The sequence below is a fragment of the Capra hircus genome, chromosome 24, assembly GCF_001704415.2.
Source record: "Capra hircus breed San Clemente chromosome 24, ASM170441v1, whole genome shotgun sequence".
Lineage (NCBI taxonomy): Eukaryota > Metazoa > Chordata > Mammalia > Artiodactyla > Bovidae > Capra > Capra hircus.
In genome coordinates, this window is record NC_030831.1 from 45877464 (window position 1) to 45903493 (window position 26030).

General features: G+C 40.0%; 1 protein-coding gene across 2 annotated transcripts in view; it reads right to left on the minus strand.

The window, feature by feature from the left end:
- EPG5 (ectopic P-granules autophagy protein 5 homolog) overlaps positions 1–26030 on the minus strand; it is a 131673-nt gene that overhangs the window by 42799 nt on the left and 62844 nt on the right. For both annotated transcript variants that reach the window (XM_018039566.1, XM_005697166.3), the window contains exons 25-28: positions 20188–20332; positions 16385–16556; positions 14880–15042; positions 514–656 (exon numbers count right to left, since the gene is read on the minus strand). In XM_018039566.1, the coding sequence (XP_017895055.1) occupies positions 514–656; positions 14880–15042; positions 16385–16556; positions 20188–20332 (623 nt within the window). The remainder of the gene's footprint in view (positions 1–513; positions 657–14879; positions 15043–16384; positions 16557–20187; positions 20333–26030) is intronic.

Below are 26030 nucleotides of genomic sequence, written 5' to 3' on the forward strand. Positions count from 1 at the left end.
AGTTAATATCCTGGTGGCTTTGAGCTCCAAAAGAAACCACCATGGATGGTCAGATGCAAGCTGGCAACTACCCTTGTGAGCCCTGAGCAATTCCACTGCAAATTTTGCTCAGTAATCTGAACTGATGATGATGACTTCCTGAGTAAATGTGCCTTTAATATAAAGCTTAAGCACTCAATCTCTCCAGGTTAAATTGTAATGTAATGTATAACCTCCTAATTCAAGGGTCAGCAAAATTATTCTATAAAGAGACAGCCAGTAAATATTTTATGCTTTATGGGCTATAAATTGTCATAACATTCAATTCTGCCATTGAAACATAAAAGCCATACACATTAAATAAGTACATGGGCATGGTTACATCACAATAAAACTTTACTTATAAAAATAGATGGCAGGTCGGATTTGGTCCAAAGGCTGCTAATTCCTATACTAGTTAATTAGTAGGTGACTGGGGGGATAGTAGCAAGTATGATTGCTAGTATTTTAAATTACAGCACCCTCAAAACTTACGTAATCAAGTTTTCAGCATGCACAGCAGCCTCCACAATATTAAGTGATGGTGGTTTAGCAGCTTCTGCTTGCAACTGCTTCACTTCTTTTCGCAAAACATGAAGCTGTTGGCTTATTGCTTCATTCTTATGCATACCTTCAAACTAAGAAAAATTAGAGTGGTCAACAGATTTATTTGTCCCTACAGGTTTCTAGAGCAGACACTTTATTACAAAAATACTGGGTATTTGATAGAGAGAATATTATTACAACTAATACTGTAACTCAAAATTCTCAGTTGAACCTGAGGAGGATGGGAGAAAAAATATCAAAAAAACTATTCAAGAATCTCAAGCTTTTCATGAAGAATCAAATTTGAATTAGTTTGTTGCTGGTTCGGAGCTATTTTTGGTAGGCTATGTTCTATGCCACTTCAATGCTCCAATTCTCATCAAAAATGAATGCAATGGCTTCCACCACTAGGGCTTTTCTTGAGGCACATCAAACCCCCTTCTGTGGACCATCCCTCCCCAGAGCTCCTGATCCAGAAACACTAGGGCTGCAGGTCTCATTTGCACAAAACCATAAAAGAGGAGTACACAAATCTGTTAATAAAACAACTGGAGGAAGAAAAGATATATATTTATAAAAGAAACACCAAAAATAAGGTAAAATATGAGAAATGACCAAATCGGTTGCATGCTGAGGAAGGAGCAATTGACTAACTCAGTGGTTCTTGAAATCTGGTCTTTTGATAGAGTTTTACTGGTTCTCAGCAAAGATGTGAAAAATAAGAATTTATCGAGGTTTTAAAAAAAAAAAACTAAAGTTATTTCAACTTTTTAGAACTATCCTATCAAGGTGGTAGAGTAGAAGGCCATGTGCTCATCTTCTCCTGTGAGAACACCAACTTGCAACTAGCTACTGAACCACCACTGACAGGAGTATTTTAGAATTTACCAAAAAAAGATACTCCACGTCAAAGAACAAAGGAGAAGTGGCAATGAGTCGGTAGGAGGGATGCAGTCGCATTTATATCAAACCCTACACCCTCCAGAGACTCTTGCAGGGCACAAATACTGTGCGCACCAGGACGCGGGGTAAAGGAGCAGTGACCCCACAGACTTAGCCAGACCTGCCTGTGAGTGCTTGGGGATCTTGTGTGGAGGTGCTGGTCAACAATGGACTGCCACAGGGACAGGGACACTGGCAGCGGCAGTTCTGGAAAGCCTGTGTCGCGTAAGTCCTTTTGGAGGACAACTCCAGCCCTACCATAGAGACTGGGCTGCCTCAGGCCAAACAACCAACAGGGAGGGAGCACAGCTCCACCCATAAGTAGAAAACTGGATTAAAGATTTACAGAACATGACCCTGCTCACCACACCAAGATTCAGTTTTACCCACAGCCAGTCCCTCCCATCAGGGAGTTTGCACAAGCCTCTAAACCTCATCCACCAGAGGGCAGACAGAAGAAGCAAGAACTACAATCCCATGGCCCCCAGAATGAAAACCACAACCAAAATGGTCACATGGATCCAGCCTTGTGTAACTCAATGAAGCTATCAGCCATGCGGGGCAAGGCCACCCAAGATAGATTGGAAATGATGGAGAGTTCAGAAAAAGATGGTCTACTGGAGAAGGGATTGGCACACCACTTCAGTATTCTTATCTTGAGAATCCCATAAACAGTATGAAAGGGCAAAAAGACACCATAAGATAAGACCCCCAGGTCAGCATGTGTCCAATATGCTATTAGGGTATATTGGAAATCTGGTCCCATCACTTCATGACAAATAGAAGGGGGAATAGCGGAAGCAGTGGCAGACTTTCTCTTCTTGAGCTCCAAAATCACCACAGATGGTGACTGGAGCCATGGAATTAGAAGATGCTTACTTCTTGGAATAAAGGCTATGACAAACCTAGGCAGTGTATTAAAAAGCAAAGACATCACTTGCCAACAAAGGTCTGTATAGACAGAACTATGGTTTGTCCATGGTAGTCATGTACAGATGTGAGAGTTGGACCACAAAGAAGCCTGATCACAGACAAATTGATGCTTTCAAATTCTGGTGGTGCAGAAGGCTCTTGAGAGTCCCTCGGACAGCAAGGAGATCAACCAGTCAATCCTAAGGGAAATCAAATCTGAATATTTATTGAAATGACTGGTGTTGAAGCTGAAGGTCCAATTCTTTAGCCACCTGATGCAAAGGGCTGACTCATTAGAAAAGACCCTGATGCTGGGAAAGATTGAGGGCCAGAGGAAAAGGGGGTGACAGAGGATGACATGGTAGGATGGTATCATTAATTCAATGCACATGAATTTGGGCAAACTCCAGGAGATGACAAGGGACAGGGAGGCCTGACATGATGCAGTCATGGGGTTGCTAAGAATCAGACATGACTTAGCAACTAAACAACAACGATGCTACTGGGGAAGAGCAGAGAAATAACTAGAAAGAATGAAAGGGCGAGCCGAAGTGGAACTGATGTCCAGTTGTGGATGTTGTGTCTGGTGGTGACAGTACAGTCCAATACTGCAAAAAACAATATCATAGAAACCCGGAATGTTAGGTCCGTGAATCAAGGTAAACTGGATGTGGTCAAGAAGGCAAAGGCAAAAGTGAACACTGACATTTTAGGAATCAGTGAACTAAAATGGATGCAAACGGGCAAATTTAATTTAGATGACCATGATATCTACTACTGTGGGCAAGAATCCCTTGGAAATAAAAGAGTAACCCTTACAAGTCAACAAGAGTCCAGAATGCAGTACTTGGGTGCCATCTCAGAAATGACAAAATGATCTTGGTTCCTTCCCAAGGCAACAATTCAGCATCACAGTAATCAAAATCTACGCCCCAACCCTGGTAACTCAGCTGGTAAAGAATCTGTTTGCAACGCAGGAGACCCCTGTTCAATTCCTCAGTCAAGAAGATCCACTGGAGAAGGGATATGCTACCCACTCTAGTATTCTTGGGCTTCCCTGGTGGCTCAGCTAGTAAAGAATCTGCCCTCAATGCAGGAGACCTGGGTTCAATCCCTGGGTTGGGAAGATCCCCTGGAGAAGGGAACGGCTACCCACTCCAATATTCTGGCCTGGAGAATTCCATGGACAGAAGAGCATGGAGGGCTACAGTCCATAGGGTCTCAAAGAATCAGACACGACTGAGTAACTTTCACTTTCCACTTTCACTTTTCACACCCCAACCCCTAAAGCTGAAGAAGCTGAAATTGAACAGTTCTATGAAGACCTGCAAGACCTTCTAGAACTAACATAAAAAATGATATCCTTTTCATCATAGAGATTGGAGTGCAAAAGTAAGAAGTCAAGAGATACCTGAGGCAAGTTTGGCCTTGGAGTACAAAATAAAGCAGGGCAAAGGCTAACAGAGTTCTCCTTGCCAAGAGAACATACTGGCATACATAGACAATACCAGATGGTCAATACTGAAATCAGATTAATTATATTCTTCGTAACTGAAGATGGAGAAGCTTTATACAGTCAGCAAAAACAAGACCTAGGGGTGACTGTGGCTCAGATTATGACTCCTATTGTAAAATTCAGACTTAAATTGAAGAAAATAGAGAAAACTACTAGGCCATGCCTAAATCAAATCCCTCATGATTATACAACGGAAGCAACAAATAGATTCAAGGGATTAGATCTGATAGACAGTGCGCCTGAAGAACTACGGACAGAGGTTCATAACACTGTACAGGTGGTGGTGACCAAAATCATCCCAAAGAAAAAGAACTGAAAGACAGCAAAATGGTTGTCTTGAGGAGGTCTTACAAATAGCTGAGAAAAGAAGAGAAGTGAAAGGCAAAAAGGAGAAAGGAAAAGATATCCCCAACTGAATGCAGAATTTCAGAGAATAGCAAGGAGAGATAAGAAAGCATTCCTCAGTGATCAATGCAAAGACATAGAGGAAAACAACAGAATGGGAAACACTAGAAATCTCAAGAACACTGGAGATATCAAAGGAACACTTCATGCAAAGATGGGCCCAATAAAGGACAGAAATTGCAAGGACCTAACAGAAGCAGAAAAGATTAAGAAGAGGTGGCGAGAATACACAGAAGAACTGTACAGAGATAAAGCCATGCACCTATGGACGCTTTATCTTTGACAAAGGAGGCAAGAATATAGAATGGAGAAAAGACAATCTCTTTAACAAGTGGTGCTGGGAAAACTGGTCAACCACTTGTAAAAGAATGAAACTAGACCACTTTCTAACACCATACACAAAAATAAACTCAAAATAGATTAAAGATCTGAACGTAAGACCAGAAAGTATAAAACTCCTAGAGGAGAACATAGGCAGAACACTCTCCGACATAAATCACAGCAGGATCCTTTATGACCCACCTCCCAGAATATTGGAAATCAAAGGAAAAATAAACAAATGGGACCTAATTAAACTTAAAAGCTTCTGCACAACAAAGGAAACTATAAGCAAGGTAAAAAAGACAGCCTTCAGAATGGGAGAAAATAATAGCAAATGAAGCAACTGACAAACAAATAATCTCAAAAATATACAAGCAACTCCTGCAGCTCAATTCCAAAAAAATAAATGACCCAATCAAAAAATGGGCAAAAGAAATAGACATTTCTCCAAAGAAAACATATAGATGGCTAACAAACACATGAAAAGATGCTCAATATCACTCATTATCAGAGAAATGCAAATCAAAACCACAATGAGGTACCATTTCCTGCTAGTCAGAATGGCTGCGATTCAAAAGTCTACAAGCAATAAATGCTGGAGAGGGTGTGGAGAAAAGGGAACCCTCTTACACTGTTGGTGGGAATGCAAACTAGTACAGCCACTATGGAGAACAGTGTGGAGATTCCTTAAAAAACTGGAAACAGAACTGCCTTATGACCCAGCAATCCCACTGCTGGACATACACACCGAGGAAACCAGAATTGAAAGAGACACGTGTACCCCAATGTTCATCGCAGCACTGTTTATAATAGCCAGGACATGGAAGCAACCTAGATGTCCATCAGCAGATGAATGGATAAGAAAGCTGTGGTACATATACACAATGGAGTATTACTAGGCCATTAAAAAGAATACATTTGAATCAGTTCTAATGAGGTGGATGAAACTGGAGTCTATTACACAGAGTGAAGTAAGCCAGAAAGAAAAACACCAATACAGCATACTAACACATATATATATGGAATTTAGAAAGATGGTAACGATAACCCTGTATGCGAGACAGCAAAAGAGACACAGATGTATAGAACAGTCTTTTGAACTCTGTGGGAGAGGGAGAGGGTGAGATGATTTGGGAGAATGGCATTGAAACATGTATAATATCATATATGAAACGACTTGCCAGTCCAGGTTCGATGCATGACACTGGATGCTTGGCGCTGGTGCACTGGGACGACCCAGAGGGATGGTACAGGGAGGGAGGAGGGAGGGGGGTTCAAGATGGGGAACACATGTATACCTGTGGCAGATACATGTTGATGTATGGCAAAACCAATATAATAAAGTAATTAACCTCCAATTAAAATAAATAAATTTATATTAAAAAAACTAAAAAAGAAATAAACAATGAAAAACAAAAAGAACTGTACAAAAAAGGTCTTAATGACCTGGATAACCATGATAGTGTGATCACTCACCTAGAGCCAGATATCCTGCAGTTGAAGTCAAGTGGGTCTTAGGAAGTATAAAGCTAGTGGAGTTGACAGAATTCCAGCTGATCTAGTTCAAATCCTAAAAGATGATGCTGTTAAAGTGTTGCACTCAATATGCCAGCAAATTTGGAAAACTTAGTGGCCACAGGACTGAAAAAGTCAGTTTTCATCCCAATCCCAAAGAAGGGAAATGCCAAAGAATGCTCGAACTACCACACAACTGCACTCATTTCACATGCTAGCAAGGTAATGCTCAAAATCCATCAAGTCAGGTTTCAGCAGTACATGAACTGAGAACTTCCAGATGTACAAGCTGGATTTAGAAAAGGCAGAGGAACCAGAGATAAAATAGCCAACATCCATTGGATCGCGGCAAAAGCACGGGAATTTCAGAGAAACATCTATTTCTGCTTCACTGACTACACTAAAGCCTCTGACTACATGGATCACAACAAACTGGAAAAACCTTAAAGACATGGGAATACCAGACCACCCTACCATGCCTCCTAAGACCACCTTACCATGCCTCCTAAGAAACCTGTATGCAGCTCAAGAAGCAACAGCTAGAACCGGACATGGAACAATGGACTGGTTCAAAATTGCGAAATGAGTACATCAAGGCTGTATGTTGTCACTGTGCTTGTTTAACTTATATGCAGAGTACATCAGGGGAAGTGCCAGGCTGGATGAATCACAAGCTGGAATTCAGACTGCCAGGTGAAATATTAACAACTTCAGATATGCAGATGATACCACTCTAACGGCAGAAAATGAAGAAGAACTAAAGAGCCTCTTGATGGGTGTGAAAGAAGAGAGTGAAAAAACTGGCTGAAAATTCAACATTCAAAAAACTAAGATTATGGCATCTGGTCCCTTCACTTCACAGCAGATAGATGGGGAAAAAATGGAAACAACAGCAGATTTTATTTTCTTGGGCTCCAAAATCACTGCAGATGGTGACTGCAGCCATGAAATTAAAAGACACTTGCTCCTTGGAAGTAAAGCTGTGACAAATCTAGACAGTGTATTACAAAGCAGAGAGACATCACTTTGCTGACAAAGGTCAGTATAGTCAAAGCCGACTGGTTTTTCCAATAGTTGTGTACAGATGTGAGAGCTGGACCATAAAAAAGGCTGAGTGCTGAAGAACTGATGTTTTCAAACTATGGTGCTCTTGAGACAAGATTCTTGAGAGTCCCTTGGATAGCAAGGAGATCAAACCAGTCAATCCTAAAGGAAATCAACCCTGAATATTTATTGGAAGGACTGATGCTGAAGTTCCAATACTTTGGCCACCTGATGCAAAGAGCCAACTCATTGGAAAAGACCCTGATACTGGGAAATAATGAGGGCAGGAGAAGAGGGCAACAGAGAATGAAATGGTTGGATGGCATCACCAACTCAATGAACATGAGCTTGAGCAAACTCAGGGAGTTAGTGAAGGACAGGGAAGCCTGCTGTGCTACAGTTCATTGGGTCGCAAATAGTTGGACATGACTTAGTGATTGAGCAACAACAATCCTTTATTTCAGATTATGTCTTTCTTAGTTGAGGGGGTTGTTAATATCCCTTTCTCTAATTAACTGAATGGTGACCTAAGTGATAACTACTTGGTTTGTGCATTTTTAATGTCCTTTTTGGCCTGTGCATAGATGCAGAGAATATCCTAGGCCCAGGTTGCAACCCAAAGACAGAATCAGTGTAGCAGCTGTGGGGACAGGAGGAGAGAGGGACAGCAAAGAGGAGCTCGGCCAAGCAGGGAGTCAGGGCTGAAGACTGCAATGTAATCAGACTGGGGAGCAAGGGGGCCTGTCTTAGGGAGACCTTTAGAGCTGGCAAGGGAACTGGGACTTATCTTGCAAGCATGGCAGGAAATGCTGAAAAGACCAGAACATTTAGAAGGCAGGAATTTTAAACCCTCCAGTCTCTTTACATGGTCTTCCCCAATCACATGGGTGAACAGTAAAGGCTACATTTTCCTTTATATGCACCTTCCCAAACCCAGGCCTCAGCCACCACCACAGTGATATCCCCACCAGGCTTATTTTCATAAATTCCAGATCAAATGCTCCCAAAGTACAATGGTCCTGCTTGTTTTGCTTTGCATAGCAGCCCAGTGCAGCTCAACTCAGATGATATGCTGACCACCTACTTTTATGATCATGATAATAACTCTTCCATAAAGCTCACCAATGTTGTGTTCAAAATCTTCACAAAACTTTTCAAGGATAAGCTGTTATCATGAATCAAAAGGCAGAAAAGTGCCTCTCCAAGAAAATGTAATGATAATCACGATTTATTTTTATTATTGGAGAAACAAAAGATTAAAGACAGTAAACTGTTTCCAGTAAACCACATAATGAACCAATACAAATACTTTATTTCAAATCTTTCAAGTAACAGGCCAATGTTTAATAGCCCAAAATGTGTTAAGAATATGTGCATTGGCTTTTTGGCAAATTTATCACCAACTACAATTAGACTGGGTCTTTGAGATTCACGGCCCTTGGCTGACATGGAGAGCAAGCAGCCAAAGAGAGGGAAACAAAGAATCTGAGAGGAGGAAGGAAGACAGCAAGAATGAAGAGGCGTGGAAAGACAATGAGTAGGAAAGAAGAGAGGCTCACTTAGCAGGGAAATGCCGAGAGATGAGACTAAAGCACTCTCTGACTTCAACTTTAAAACCACCACTCCATGTTGGAGAAATGACTTACTGCTAAAGAGTAAAGAAATTAATTAGTTCAGGAAAGTTCAGACTTCCTCACAAAAACATCCCCAAATTATCATAATTTCCTAGTTTACCTGTTTTTGTTCATAGCTCCCACCTCTGTTAAAAAGTTTTCTTTTCTTACTAGACTGGAGGTGAGAGAGACTGAATGATCACCAGCTCACAATTACAAGTTGTAGATAAAAAGCAGCATGTTGGAAGCCCTTCCATTTGAGTCATTTTAAGTAGACAAAGAAATCCAAAAGTTGCATGAACATGTGCTTCAGTAAGTTGTTACAATAATGTGAGGCCCTCAGTAGGTCTTTCATTTCTAGAAATGAGCAAATTTTTCACATGATCATAAATCAATCCTGGGCCCAGCAAACATGCCCCACAATACCAAAGTACAACAAAAGGAACCCTATTATAAATCACCCCATTTCCTCAGGGAATATCACTGAATTATTAGAGGCTTCTGTTAAGAGAGGCAACCACAGAAGAGGCACGTCCCACTTGCCATAAAACATCTTTGGCTTCTGTATACCCCAAACAAGCTATACATAGTTCAAACATTTGCAGACAACTGGAAATTTCCAGGGCTTTCCCTCATAGAAAATTCCATTAAGCAGTAATGTATTTTCATGACATAATTTGAAATCCTTACGAAAGAGCCATTCAAAATTACACTTAAAATATATGTTTTAATTTTAAAATTTACACTGGAAATAAAAAATCATTTCCCATGAAATCACAGAAAAAGAAGCAATTCTATCACACTAACACAGAAAGAAAAGGATACTATGTTAATTCAAATAAGATTTGACTATCATGATCAACTCGTCTTCGAAATCAGAGCTGAAACAGCTAAAGCAAATGGCCTAGTCATTTCCCAATACTGAATGGAAAAAGCAAAACTCTTGATTCCAACTGAACCACTTACTAACTGTGTGACTCTGGCAAGGTTCCAAGCCTCTCTGAACCTGCTTCATCTTCCTCATTCTGTGAAGCTCAAGTGAGATAATGTAAGGAAAGTCCCTAGCAGATTACCTGGGATATGAGAGTACCGAAGCAAGGGACAAGAAATACAAGGCTGAGAAATAAAGCAATGCACTGAGGTATGACCATCCGTACCACTTTCCAAGACTGAATGCCCAGGAGAAGCCGGTACACTTAAAAAAGTAAGTGTGGAAGTGTGCGTTGTTTAAGTTGGGATTTTGTAGAAAGCATCAAGCTGGCATATTAAGCATTAAATTGGCCAAGAGTAAGCAGAATCAAAAGTGACTGCCAATTTCTGGTAGTAAAAAGTTCCAATTTCCATGTCTTCCACAGTCAAATAATATCTTCAGGGAGACTATTATGAAGAGTTTGTATCCTCTTCATTTCTTCAAACACATTCTTTCTGTGGCACTGACTGTGTGAGACACTGACAATATAAACATGAAAAAGACAAGATCCTGACCTGCAGCTAACAAACTGTATTAACAGCTACAGGAGTAGTAATACAAAACAAGTCATAATACAACCTAGAAAGTGTTGTGCTTGTGGCTTTCACTGACTGATTCAGGGGTGCTAGAAGCACCTATCATGTGCCAAGAGCAGCGCTAGGTGGTACAGGTACAGAGACGAATAATGACAGGAACTCTACTTCCCAAAGAGGTCACAGTCTAGTAGGAAAAAGAGCAGGTGACTATGACAGCATTTCTCCCCAAGCTGTGAGGAGAGGAAGGAGTATCTCAGTCTGACTAGAAGAGTCCAGAAAGACCTCAAGAAAAGATGCTGACTGAACCAGGGAATAAAAGGATGAGCAGGAGCCCAGATAGGAGTCGGGGAGAACAAACAGCAGCACAGGGCTGAGAGCAAACGAATGTGCATGTCACCTTTGCAGAACAGAAAAGGAGCAAGCTGCTCAAAAACTGAAGGTTGAGGGCGTGAGAGAGGGTAAATGATGTGCCAGAAAAAGATCAAGAGCAGATTATGAAAGGTCCTAAAGGACACAACTCTTTTTAGGTACTGGAGAACCATCACAGCAGGGAAGCCAGTGACTCAGCGGTAAAGACACTACCTGCCAATGCAGGAGTGCAGGAGACACAGGTTCGCTCCCTGGGTTAGGAAGACCCCTTGGAGGAGGGCATGGCAACCCACCCCAGTATCCTTGCCTGGAGAATCCATGGACAGAGGAGTCTCGTGGGCCACAGTCCATGGGGTTGCAAAGAGTTGAACACAAATGAGCAACTGAGCATGCAAGAACCAACATGGGTTTTTAGCCTGGAAATGAGATCAGTTTGTGTTTTAAAAGATGAATGGGGAAAAATGAACTAGACAGGGAGAAAGACTGTGGACAGGAAGGCTGATATATCAGTTCAGGGGAGAAGTGGGCTGACCACAGGGCAATGTCAACACAAAGAAAGAATACATTCAAAGTTATTTCAAAGGCAGAACCAATATGACTTGGAAAGTGACTAGATGGGAAGTATAGGGGTAGGATTGCGAATGTGAATTCTGATGCCTAGGTCTTCATCTTGGGAGCCCAGGTAAGAGGAATTACAGAAAAAAATAGGTTTGAAGGATAAAGATGAGATTAGTTTGGGACCTACAGAGTTTGAGGTGTCATTGAGACATTGATAGGATGCAAAGTAAGCAAGAAGTCTAGACCTGGAACTCAAAAGAGAGAATTCTGGACTTGACAAACAGAACACGGGTCACCAACAAATGGACTCACCTTTTAGGGGTCATGGACTATTGAGGATTGACTGAATCTATGAATTCTCCAGAAAAAAAATTTTGTATACACTTTCAGGGACTTCACTGACCCACCAAAGACCATTCACAAATACTAGATTAAGAACTCTAGCACAGACAGAAGACAAAAAGCAGCATATATTGCAGTGAAGCAGGGGATCAGGAGTAGAACCAAGCACAACCAGTAATCCAAGCATTGAGCAGGTGAAGAGGAACCCTGGAAGAAACTAACAAGTGGCTACAGATTGAGGGAGACTAGAAGAGGCCTCACGACAGCATCAGCAGATGAGAGAATGATGTCAAACAGGATCAACACTGCTAGTCACACCCACTAAGTGTTCCCTGGACACACGTATACATAAGGGCTACAGTTTCATGCAATTATATAATCTACCTCCTGTAGGAATACTCTCTCTCAGTGACAGTTTATTGATGAATCCATAAACACTCAGAACTCACTTTCCCTTTTCCTGACAAACACCTCTCTTCCTACAAACTAAAGTTATCCATTTGTGTAATGGGTGACTTTAGATTCAAGTACAATCCTTAACAAAAAATCAGAGCAAACCCAACAGACTTGCATACATAATCCCCAAACTTCATGGCAGCTGGAGCTTCAATTTTCCTCTACTTTGCTTTCAGCCATTGACGAGGAGCAAAAAATAATTTTATCTTCAATTCCTAGACATTATAACCAGTAAGTACTGCCCAGGACAGCTGTAATTAGCAGTTACTATATAACCTTCTAAAGAAAGCCTACTTAAGCCTCAGACTACAAAGGTTGATTTCTGTCTTTACATTTTTAATTCCCCTGGCACATCAACATCATCAGGCAAAATAATGGCTGAAGTAGCCAGTACTGTTGATACTGATATTTCTAGGAGCCATCAGTGGAAGTTCCCAAGCTTCTGGATTTTTCCAAATGATGAGATTTCCCAAACTGAAAACTCACAGGGCAACAAAAAAGGTCAGCAGAAAATTTAAATGTGCTTTAAGAAAACTTGGATATTTCTAATGAGGTTATGGCCACAAAACACAGCTACTTTTTTCAAACTCTTTAAGAATCTATAAAATCTCCTCTTTTCCCCTCTATCCTTTCTCATTTTTTTTACTTCTTTCTTCAAGTGATCTTAGCATCTACCAATTTTACTTTTGAAAATAAGCATAAATATTTTTATGTTGTCTGTAAAAGCAAAATCTAAACCATATTCATTTAATTCTTGTCATATATCATCTTCTTTCTGATCTCCCTTCAATCAAAATTACTTTGAAGGTATTTTAGAAAAGATGTAACTTTTTATTTCAGAATTAACAAACTAAAGGTTATAAAATAAATTTCAATTCAAGGGTGCAGATAAATCAAGATTATGATCCTTTTTTCTGAAAGAGAAAAAAGGTCACAGGTAGGCTTAGAGCTAAAGCTCCCATGCCTGCTGGGTGGTATTTTCCATTGCAAGACCCTGCAAATTAGTAAGAAGTCACACAGTCAGACTTGTTCTTTGGCTGGGACAGCAAATATTAACAAATCTTAAAAGAGTAAGCTATTAGCCAGAACTGGAAAAACATATCTTTGTACTTATCTCAACAGTCACTTACAAAAATGCATTTTAGGAGAATTCCCTTCTCTGTACAGAATTAACAGCCTGACATAGATGCGTAATTTCAAAATATGGAAAAACACAGATTGGTAATAAAAGGTTCCTTTTTCATTACAACCAGATGCATTTTCAACCTTTTTCCCACCAACTCAAACTCCACCCTCAGCTGGCAAACTTTTCTTCCTGTTTTATTATTTTAGCAAGTGATCCTTCTTGAATACTTTTCTACCTCAGTTTTTCTAAAGCTTTAGCAATCGAAGGAATAAACCACACTGAAACACACACACACACACAGAAAGAAAAGTAACTTAATAAAGCACCTGGCCAAAGATATTGTCTTAATATTGAGGAATCTCACATTCCAGGTCAAGTTTCTTAAAAGATGCATACAACTATGTTGGAAAAAACAAAAATGAATTTTGAAAGTAATGAAGAATATGACTATAAAATTTATTTCAAATAAGACATTTCAGAGAAAACAGTCTCCTAGAAGAGACTGATGAAAGCTACATTAGAATTGTTAGGACTGGCACAAAAAGAAGCGACACTTTTGAAAGACAACCAAAAGTCAGAAAACTACATCCCCCAATTTGTAAAAGCTAACAAAAAAGAGGGGCTACTTTTGTGTGAGTGTAGTCAAGCAGCAGCCAGCACCCCTCTCCAAGCATTTCTTTCCCAGCTCAGGAAATGCTGAGTTCACCTGCAGGCCCAGCAAGCTGCACTGCCTAAGGAGCATGCACTCTGCCTGGGCCCTCCTGGTTTTGCCCTGCACTGGCACCATCACTTTGGGCATGTAACTTAATTGCTTTTTGCCTGTATTTCTTCATCTGAAAAATACAGACAAAAAGAATATCCACCTTCTGGTGTTGCGGTGAGGATAAAATAAGTTATATAAAGTGTTTACACAGTACCTTGCACAAATTAAGTGCTATGACATGGTGGCTAAAGCTAACCTTCCATTTGAAGTCTTTACAAGGTCACAGACCCAACTTTGGTCTGTTGACAAGCTCTGCCCAAGTGATCTGCTTTCCACACGGCCCTCCTACCTCTGTCTTCAGTGACTCCCCACTATCTGCAGCACACATCTTTACTCGGGAAGATCCCAGGTGATGATCCTTTCCAATGTGAGCTCCAACCTTTCCAACGTGAATTCCTAGCACTACCCCCCAAGACAACTGAAACAGACTGATCGAGCTACTGACCCCTGGATAGTGACTCCATTCCCACATTCTTCTCACTGAATCCAAACTATCGTCACCAAAATCTTTTAAAAACCAACTGGAGCCCCTCTCTCTTAGAATCATCTCAATGATTCCACTTTTCCTTTTATTTCTGTCTGTCTGTCCTGGAAGACTCATCAGCACTTATGGAAGTAAGTGATCAGCTTTGTGTGTAGCTTTGTGCTGTACTAAATCGCTTCAGTCATGTCCGACTCTTTATGATCCCATGGACTGTGGCCCGCCAGGCTCCTCTGTCCAAGAGATTCTCTAGGCAAGAATACTAGAGTGGGTTGCCATGCTCTTCTCCAGGGGACATTCCGGTATGGGCAGCTTCACTTTCCCCAAAACTATTAAATGTGGGACATGGATGATGTACTAAATATTTCTTTCAGTCTTTCTCAAAAATATACCAATATTACGAATTCAAATGAAATTCTCTGAACTATGAGGAAACTCAGTCTTACTTGAACTGTTACCACTGCCGCTCCTTGGCACTTTTTACCACTAATGCCTCTGCACTCCAACTGTAGTGTGGTCTGTTCTTCTCGATTAACATACTGCTTGGGCATTGTGTCCAACAGTTCACTATCCAGCGCAACCTGCTGAGATTCCCGAAGAGCTGCAGTTCTGAAAAACATCATCAGGAGAAGTTATGTTAAAAGTCTTAGGAAAAACTTTATGATAAGTGATAAAGGCTTCCAGTCACTCCCAGCCTGCATCGGTGAACAGTAACACACAAGAGTCTCACAGTAACAAGAGACCAAAAGTGTGGGCCAAGACTTACTCAAACCCTCTCCCTGGCAGTTCCTGGTTAACAAGAAAGTTAAGAAAGGAAGGAAAAGTATTTTAGCTAGAAATAAAGCGCCATTTAAAATTTGTGTTATATCAACAACGTGTTTTTTTTTTTAAATGAACCCTTAAGTACACAAGAACAAACGAGAATTTCATGCTGATTTAATCATCCTAAGGGGGAACCTTTTTCTTAAGTACCAATAACTTCTTAAGGGTTCCCCTGGTACCTCAGTGGTAAAGAATCCACCTGCCAATGCAAGAGACACAGGTTCAAGCCCTGGGTCAGGAAGATCCCCTAGAGAAGGAAATGGCAACCCACTCCAGTATTCTTGCCTGGGAAATCACATGGACAGAAAAGCCTGTCAAGCTTCAGTCCAATGGGGTTGCAAAAGAGTCAGACACAGTTTAGTGAATAAGCACTCACATAGTGACTTCTTAGGTATTAGCAACTCAAACTGACATGTGGAAGACCAGATAAGCTAGTTTTCAACACTGTCCTAACTGTATCATTTCAGTAATCTGCAAGGAGCCTGTGCGGTGTGGTGCAAGCAGCACACGTGACACAAATAAACCAAAACAACCAACGGAGAAAGGACCAATAACAGATGGATTCCTATGAGTTTTGCAAAGACACAACTCTTTCACTTTATAAGTGAAACAGACTTACTCCACACACACAATGCTCCTCACATGATCACAAGCTAGAATCAAAACAAACAACTGATCATTCTGTAGCCACCATGAACTCAGAATATTAAATGAGTATTTCCTACCCTTCCATCAAGTATCTATGTAATTTTTAAAAGAATTTGGACATTTAGAGAGCAAAGCAGTGACAAAAGATAATAAATCTCGTTCTGTTCCCTTTGAACACCGTCTTTCCAATATTATATGCTTTCCTCAGGAGAAGTCTAAGAAAAAATATAGCTGGCACTACTGACACAGAAATGCCACAAGAAACACGTACAATTTATAGAGTACATGAAAACCCACATAATTTCCATGTGAAATTAAAAGATTTGTCACTACTTGGTTAACTAAAATAACCATCTGAGCCAGTCTGGTCAAATTACCCTCGTGGTGAGAAGTCTAACGAGGAAGCCCTTTGAGGTACTACTCATCAGGATGTCACAGCAGCAAGCACACAACCATGATCCTGGAGAGTGTGTGGTCTTACCTAGCCTGCTGTTGCAGCAGATTCAGGTCTGTGCGCACCAGCTCGGTGGCATCCTTCTGACTCAGGAGCATGGCTGAGGAAATAACTGGCACAGGAGGCCTCATCAGGTGCAGAACAAGAGGAGGCTGGGGGTCCTCATGCTTCCGCAGGTTACTTAAAACTCTTTCTTTAGCTGAAAAAGAATTGTCATTTTGCTGATAATGGCTACTACTAGGTCATAATGAACTACATAATTACATAGTCTGTTACCTTCATAAAGAATACTAAAGATCTGAAGAATAGCTCTTTAAATCACCAGAGACCTAAATGAATAAAATTATCTTTTGTTATTTGCAAGTTCTGAGGGATCACCCACTGGCCTAATAATATTCTACCAGGAACTGGAAGCTTGGGAGCATGTGGTATGATTAAATAGAATTACTATCCTCAAAAAGTCTTGATGATAGTTACAGAGCTACCAGTCACAATCTTAAATTATTACCCTAGACAGCTTTGCATGACATGCTAAGGCGTTTGGACTTGACACCAGTGCAAAAGGGATCTAGTAAATGACTCTAAGCAAGGCTTGGAAAGATGGTGGCTATCATCTGGAGAGTAGAATGGGGAAATGGAGCAAGTAGCCCAGTTAAGAGTTTAATGCAACCACAAGAAATAAACGAGAAAGAGGGATGGGCATTATGGAAGGAAGCTGAGTGAAAAGTACCATATTAGACCAAGGTTTGATTAGGGGGGCTGAGAACAGTAGAGTTAAACTGAATGAAGACATGGGCATAACCTCCTATAGAACTTATACAGTCATATAGTCATTCATGGGCTTCCCTTGTGGCTCAGCTGGTAAAGAATCCACCTGCAATGCAGGAGACCTGGGTTCAATCCCTCGGTTGGGAACATTCCCTGGAGAAGGGAACAGCTGCCCACTCTAGCATTCTGGTCTGGGGAATTCCATGGACTGTCCATGGGGTCACAAACAGTCGGACACGACTGAACGACTTTCACTAAATAGTCATTCATTCATTCATTGATTCATTCACTCAAAAACTGATTTATGAGTCCAGATAAGAAGTCAGGCACCACACAAGATAAATCAAGGTAAATCAAGGTAAGTCTGTACCAGGCAACTTTGCACTAGATTGCACATGGTCTCATACTGATCAATCCAACTTAAATGTTTACATTTCTATACTCAGTGGAGAGTTGAAACACAGTAGGTATCTAATAAATTCCTATCTTCCATACCTTTTCCTTCACTACCCTATCCATATACCACACAGCTCATGAAGAATGTGAAGAAAAATGCTGCCATGTAATATAATAGAAGCCAGGAAAGGTCAAGGGAATTTCAAGTCAATAAGTCAACAAAGTACTTAAGGAACTACTCTGAACTTCCGATTTCATTCCAGATATAGCATTCAACTTTCTATTCTTGTTAAGAAAAATTAAAGAAAATTTAATAGCCATGACTTTACTTGGCATAAGAAAACTTGTATTGTTTGTAATCCAAACAAATGGAACTTAACATTCCAAACAGGTCAAGTACAGGACTGTCCCTTATAGCTGGGGTTTTTCCACTAGAACTACCAATCTATGCACAGAATGTAATAAGGCAGGATATTCACCACTGGGTAAGATTCCTATGTTCAAATTTCTTTCAAGCAACATTAGCTCATAATTCTAAAGGAAAATGGGAGTGGGGAGGTGGAGAGGATCTTTTTCCATCCCAATGTAACTTACTATGAAAGAAAAATCAGGAGTGATACTTTAAATACAAAATAAAAGAAATAAAAATTCAGACCATATTTAACTATAATCACAACTCTGGACCACAACTGACAAAAAGTTATGAAGCCAACAAATTTGAGAAAAAGAAGTTGGTGTCACAAGTATACAGTAAACTATGACATGCTACTGAAATTTTTCCTGTGATCACGATCACAAGTTCAATCGTTTGATATAATCATTACCTAACCTGCTCTCACCTGAGAAAAACCTGAAACCTACTGTTTACAAATCTAGGTCTTACTTTTATTTAGAACTGCAACCTGTACTGATTGCCAGAAATAAAATAAGGCAAATGGTGAAGAGCAGGGTCTCTGAAATCTGCTCTTCAAAATCCCAGCTTTGTGACTTGGGCAAGTTACATAACTACTCTACACCTCAGGCTCCTTACCGGCTCTGTGGAGATAACCCTCACAGGGCTGTTGGGAAGACTGAGTTAACGCATACAAAGACAGTACTTAGAAGAAATTAAGGGCTTGATACATTACTAGCTTACCTTCAGAAAAACAATCGGGCTTTTAGGGTAGGGTTAAGGCAATGTGAAAACACAACAGATGGGAGGACATGAACAGACATTCAACAGCCTCCAGATCTATAAACATAGCTCTTCCTCTCACTTAACAAACTTTCAGGACTAGGAAATGAGAACTGATACGGCTGGGTTGAGGACAACTTTTACACTTTCCCCTATACCTTTTGAAACTGTTTACTTTTTCCCAATGAGCTCATATAATTTTTATCACCCAAACAAACAAAAAAAAAAAGCCTCTTATTTCAGGGAAAAAGGAGGGAGAAAAATTTTAGGTAAGATTGTTCTGCACCTTCATTTACAGATGAGTCAACTAAAAGCCAAGAGAGGTTCTTATTTTTTCCTGATCACACAGCTTGTTAGTGGTAGAGTTGGATCAAGAAGGTATTTTTACCTTTCTCTGAATCACCTCAGTGTTCTACTACACTACATATTACAATATTTTGTTCATCAATTATATATATATCCTACATTTTAAAAATATATTCAGTAATTTAAATGATTAAGTGACTCCAAATATTATTTTCTACTTTTTTGTTATAAAGTACGTCATCAACTTTGCAGGTTAAATGAGTTTTCGTGGCCTAGAATAGAAAAGTAACAATTTATAAAACTGTTTCTCTAGAAAAATGCATTGTGAGAAACAGTTAACTTAGAAACTCTGGGAATATGATCCATCTGTATGGTTAAGAGTTTCAGATACACAGAAAAAGAGTTTATGAAAGAAAAAGACAGACTGCTCAATTTTAAAACTGCAAACCCAAAATAATTAAATTCTAGGTTGTACTTCAAATGTTCTAAGCTAACTGAAAAGTCTTTTTAAAGCATCATGGAGAACACATATCACAAACTACTTAATCACTTTCCCAATATCGATTTACAGGAAATACAGGAGACAAAAAAAAAAAAAAATTAAACTATACCACAAAGGTATAATCAGCGAAATCTAGACTGGGGGGAAACTCCATGGACTGTAGCACGCCATGTGTCTCAGTCTGGGCCAATGAGATGTGACTGGAAAGTGTATGAGGAGCTTCTTGAAAGGGTCCTTAAAAGAGGGAGACTTCCCTACCTGCTGAATGGAATGCAAATATGACACTTTAAGCAGCCGTCTTGAACCACATGTGGATGCCTGATGTTAGCACAGTGAGACAGAAAGACAGAAGGAGCAGGGGTCCCTGAAGGCTTTCAGGTCATAAAGCTACTGCTCTGAACTGCTGGCCTCCAGACTTCTTTGACATAAACAAAAAAAATCCCTATCTTATTTGCATCCTCACTGTTTTTGGAGTTTCTCTCATTCATAGCATAACCTAACCCTAAGTAGTAGAGAAGTTAACAATGAATTCCTAAAAAAAAAAAAAAAAAAAAAAAAAGCAATTCTCACTGAGGGATATACTATATGAATCTTAACATTTAATGGCTCTGATTCACACTCACTCATTCATTCACCCATTCATTCACTCATTCAAAGGGTCTGATGCTCACTCATATAACTCACCCAATAACGGATCAGTGAAGTCCAGCTGAACTGATGAACTGCAGGGTGCAGAATGGGACTCAAGCTTGGCCTGTGTCCACAGACCAACGGTTTCCTGAAACTCGTAATGTATGCGCTCCATGTTCAAATACTCCATCCACAGGTCCTAAAACGGAACCATAAGACTTTAACTTTCAAGGATGAATCATATATTCACATATAAAACTATACATTTAACTCTAAAGTGAATCCAAAGTTTCAACATGAGGTGGTCCATTCCAGGTTCTCCAAGCATTAGGATGAATCACATTTAAAATGGGCATTCTAGGGAATTCCCTGGCATGGCAGTCCAGTGGTTAGGACTTCGTGCTTTCACTGCCAAGGGCCTGGGTTCACTCCCCGGTCGAGGAACTAAGATGCCAGAAGCCACGTAGTGCGGTCAAATAAATAAATAAAATTAGACACTCTAACAGTCTAAGGAATCTCAAAACTCTTTGATTATATAACACACTGAGAAAAAGTAATTTCAACAGCCCCACTAAACATTTACTGTTGATAGAGGCTGACAATTACAGAAAAATACTGAGAATTAATGGGTTAATTCTGCACTCAAAAGATTTCAGGACACCATGATCACTTATGTATTTTTCCTATTTCTCTGGCCCTACAATCTCAGCCTTGTTTTTCCATGTTTTAAATTTTCCTTTTCAGAATTCCATCCTGAGTTCTCTTCTTAATCCAAATACTCTATTGCCATTATACCCACATCTCCTACTGCCCCATTCCTGAACTACAGACAACTTTATATCCTCTTCCCCACCAATTCCTGAATATGAGTTCTCCTTGAAGCCCCTCAGGCACTTTCTCTTCCAGTTTTGTAAGTAACATCTTTAGCTGCCCAAGCTACAAATTTGGAAATCCTTGTATATCTTATCTACCCTATAAGTATATCAATCCTAATCAGAGAAGCCTACTGATTCTACTGATTAATTCTTCTATGTATTTTTAATTCATCCACTTGTTTAACAACTCCAGCTATTTCAACAGCTCTCCAAAGACTTCCTGCTGATAACTTTCTGCCATTCCACATCACCATGCTTTCCTTTCAACTTGACAAACTCCCATTTTTCCTTTAGGGCTCAGTTCAAGGTCACATTCCAGTCTCAGTCTGAATCAGGTGCCATTCCTCCATCTTTGCAGATGAAACAGTACCCTGCACATTTCACTCCCACAGTCTTTATCACCAGATGTAATAATTATTTAGTCCCCCATCTGACAGTAAGAATCTTGAAGACAGAGACTGCATCACTTTTCTTTTTATATTATTGATATAGATGACTGACAACTCAAAGGTAGTGAATAGATACTCATGAAAGAGAAGGAAAGAAGAAAGGAGAGAGGAAGGAAAGACAAAGAAGAGAAGAAAGTCAAAGACACCTAGTGGAGATGAAATTGTACATACAATGTGGAAACAGCTAGGTTTAAAGACCCAAAGTCTCTCAAGTCTTAGAGGATCCTAAATCCCATCCAAGGTTGGGGGTCAATGGCCAGAAGAGTTCAGTCTCTAGAAAAAAGAAACTGGAACAGGAGAGATACATCTCTACACACACCCACACCCACATGCACACACAAACACACACATGCAGAGCTACAGAAGCTCAGAAAAAATTCAGAAGTTTTGACCTAGCAAAGACAACAGACCTCTTTGTTTGAGAAAAGATTAGAACATGTGAAGACTAGAATTGAGCACATCCAAAAGGGCAACCAAAACTGACAGCTATAATAAAGTCTCTTCAAGGGTGAGCTCCTCACTTTCTCCACGCTATTAACTTTCTATATACATGAATCTTAACAAATCCTTACACTGAACTTTTTATGGGAGTAGAGATGACTGCTTAAAAGTGTTCAGATGCTGACAATTTAAAACAAGGAAGAACACAGTCAGAAAAAGGCTGTGTTTATGAGGCTGTAGACGTCCAATAATGAGCTTCAGTCCTTCACGTGATGCCAGAGTGGGGCCGGATATTCAAAAGGGGATATCCCAGGGACTTCCCTAGTGCTGCAGTGGCTGAACTGCATTGGAAGAACCCACCTTCCAATGCAGGGGATATAGGTTCAATGCCTACTTGGGGAAGTAGGATTCCACATGCCATGGGCCAACGAAGTCTGAGCGCCACAAGTACGAAGCCCACATGCTCTGGAGCACCCACATCACAGCTAGAGCGAAGCTCATGAGCCACAAGGAAAGATCCAGCATGACGCAAGGAAGATCCTGTGTGCCGCAACCAAGACCCAACACAGCCAAAAATAAAACAAATAAAATAGAAAGGAAAGAAGGATTTATGTCAAGCTTCTGACTTCTGGGCATCTCTGCCATCTTTTTGGGGCACCTGGGCCATTTGGTTTTTGATTTCTGGGCATCTCTTTGCAGTTTGCTTTATTTAAAGTATGACTGCCAGCTGGTGAGGTTTTGGTTTGGTTTGGTTACTTTAGTTTGAGTGTGCAGACACCTGGTACTAACTGCTGGAGCTAAAATGGGAAGTATTTCCTCGAAGGCGCCACCCTGGGTGGGAGCTCCTTGGGAGATTTTAAATGACTGGTCGACCTATATCTATGATGCGATGACAAAGAAATATGGCTTAAAAATAGGTCTCTCACAGTTTGATCTTCATTGCCACAGGATGAGAAAATGGAGTAGGGTTCCCGCATGTCCAGGACTTTCTCCTATAGTCCAAAAGCCTGAGACTGATCAAAATAAGACCCCATCTCCTCAGAGGGACGATCCCTGCTGAGACATTTTATCAGCCAATGTGCCCTTGCTATCAGGGCAAATTTGAGCACTACCTGGTCTAAATTTTAGGTATGACCACAGACAAAGAAAAGTGATTTTTTGACCATGTGGCCATAATATCCTTTAGACTTCGGAGACAACTGGTTAAAATTTGTTTTCAAATTGCAAAATTTGCTATTTCTGCATGTGCAATTAGAGAAAGCTAGTTTATTAAAGTACTTTTTTGTTTTTCCAGAATTCTGACCCTGAAGGATTAAGTCCTACTAGGAGAACATGAGTTTCTCTTCCCTGTGCCTTGAGATCATGGCTCTCAAGAACACTTACCTAGACCACCTCTAATTCCTGAAACTGAATTTTTTAAAAGAATTTTAAAAAATTTAAATTCTTTTAAAAAAAAGAATCCATTTAAACTTTTTCTTACTCCAGCTGTCATTTATAAACTAGTGAGTTTTCTATTGTGATACCTGATTCATGACTAAGTTTAGAAAACAAAGCTATGAGATCTCTTTGTGTCTGCTTGAATATATGTATGTCTCAGATGTGTTTTTGTCTTTGGATATTGTTGCTGAGGTTAATTTGTAAATTAACTGGATATTTAATTGGCTTAAAGAAAAGTAGATACTTAAAAATCAAACAATTCTAAGTACAAGAGAAACGGATTTCAGATTCATGTGAACTGGGAAATATTAAATTAATATTAAATTAAATTAGTATTAATTAAATCAGTATTAAATTAGTACTTGGTATCGTTTGTTGATATATATGTGTCACTATTTACACTGACCAACTGAGACCTCCTTGGTAAATAACAGGGCTCACAAAGGATAATACCAGGAAGCCCTTCCCTATTGCCTCAGGCCCTGCCTGTAGCAGAATGTTGGTTGGGATTTTCCCTTTTGGATTAGCCTTGTTATGGATGATCAGAGCTCTGCTCCATCCTGCAGCCTCGCCAACGACAGGGTGTTTTTACAAAACTAGGAGAGCTCAAACTGTGGCCCCAGGAAAAGGGATTGGTATTTCTCTCCCCTGTGCTCCGGCCTCAGGGGAATAAAAAAAAAGTAGGGAATGGGAGAAAAAACCTTTTAAACTCAAGCAGAAAAACTGAGATTTATGTAAAAACTAACCTGTAAATGAACTATATTTAACTGACTTGAAAGTAAGTGCTTACAAATTAAATCTAAATCTAGAGAAAGCTGGCCAAATTTTAGGACCCAGGATCCAAGAAATACTCAGTACTGAATCAGTATCTGCTATTGGAGGTAGCTAAACCTTGCTGGTTTGATTAATATGATTAATATAGACATTTAGAGCTATAGCCACTAGCTTTGTTGGTAGTGATGCTTCCTAGGCCCACTTGACTTCACACTCCAGGATGTCTGGCTCTAGGTGAGTGATCACCCCCTCATGGTTATCCGGGTCATTAAGACCTTTTTTGTACAGTTCTTCTGTGTATGCTTGCCACCTCTTAATATCTTCTGCTTCTGTTAGGTCCATACCGTTTCTGTCGTTTACTGTGGCCATCTTTGCAAGAAATGTTTCCTTGGTATCTCTAATTTTCTTGAAAGATCTCTACAGTCTTTCCCATTCTATTGTTTTCCTCTATTTCTTTGCATTGATCACTGAGGAAGGCTTTCTTATCTCTCCTTGCTATTCTTTAGAACTCTGCATTCAGATGGGTATATCTTTTCCTTTCTCCTTTGCCTTTACTTTCTCTTCTCAGCTATTTGTAAGGCCTCCTCAGACAAGCATTTTGTCTCTTTGCATGTCTTTTTCTTGGGGATGGTCTTGATCACTGCCTCCTGTACAATGTTACGAACTTCCATCCATAGTTCTTCAGGCACACTATCAGAGCTATTCCCTGGAATCTATTTGTCACTTCCACTGTATAATCATAAAGAATTTGATTTAGGTCATACCCGAATGGTCTAGAAGTATTCTCTACTTTCTTCAATTTAAGTCTGAATTTGGCAATAAGGTCATGATCTGAGCCACAGTCAACTCTAGGTCTTGTTTTTGCTAACTGTATAGAGCTTCTATATCTTTGGCTGCAAAGAATATAATCAATCTGATTTCAGTATTGACCATCTGGTGATGTCCACGTGTAGAGCTGTCTCTGTGTTGTTGGAAGAGGGTGTTTGCTATGACCAGTGCATTCTCTTAGCAAAACTTTGTTAGCCTTTGTTAGGTTATATTGTAGAGAAGAGCCAATTCTAACTCCATGATGGATCTGTTTCTTTGACTTTAACCTTTGTTTTTATAATCACACATAATGACCTGCCTCAGAGAACCCTGCCCCCTCTACCTGAGGAGATTCACTCACACACACACACACACACACACACACACGACTGGCCATTCCAGGAGATATTTGCAAGATAACGGTCTTCACGTCCTCAACTCCTCTCCCTCTCTGTCCTATAAAAGAACCAGGCACCCGGACCCTGACAAGATGGTTATTTTGAGACATTAGTCTGCCATCTTCTTCATCTGCTGGCTTTCTGAATAAAGTTGTATCCCTTGCCTCAACATCTCTCAGATTCACTGGCCTGTTGTGTGGCAAGCAGAATGAGCTTGGACTCAGTAACAGTTATACTTTTTATGATTTCTATCTGAAAAATTACTAATTTAAATCAGTGTTCCAGCTGTAAGGAAAAATTTTCCTTCAAACTAAATATGACTTACAGCAATTTGGTAAATTATACCTTTGTAAGCAGAATTGAAACATTCATCTTTTCTCTGTATCTGCTCTCTCCAGAGACTGGAGACTCTGGCTCCCAGTAGCTTTATCAGATCAATTAGGAAGGCTACTGCACTAACAGGTGTATAGAAATTTCAAGGTATTTTGGGGACCTTGAAATTGGGAGGAATTCACCTAGATCTGGCAGGCAAAATCTGTGGTAAATCCTTGGCATGAGTTTCCTAGCCCTGAGATATCTTTTAAGAGTTCAGTCTGAGACTCCTTATAAAAATTTTAACAAAACAGAAAGTCTACATGATCAATTATATAAATCACCAGATCAAGTTTTGAGACCAGACATATTTTGCAAATTAATTAGCCTTAATTTAATAATAT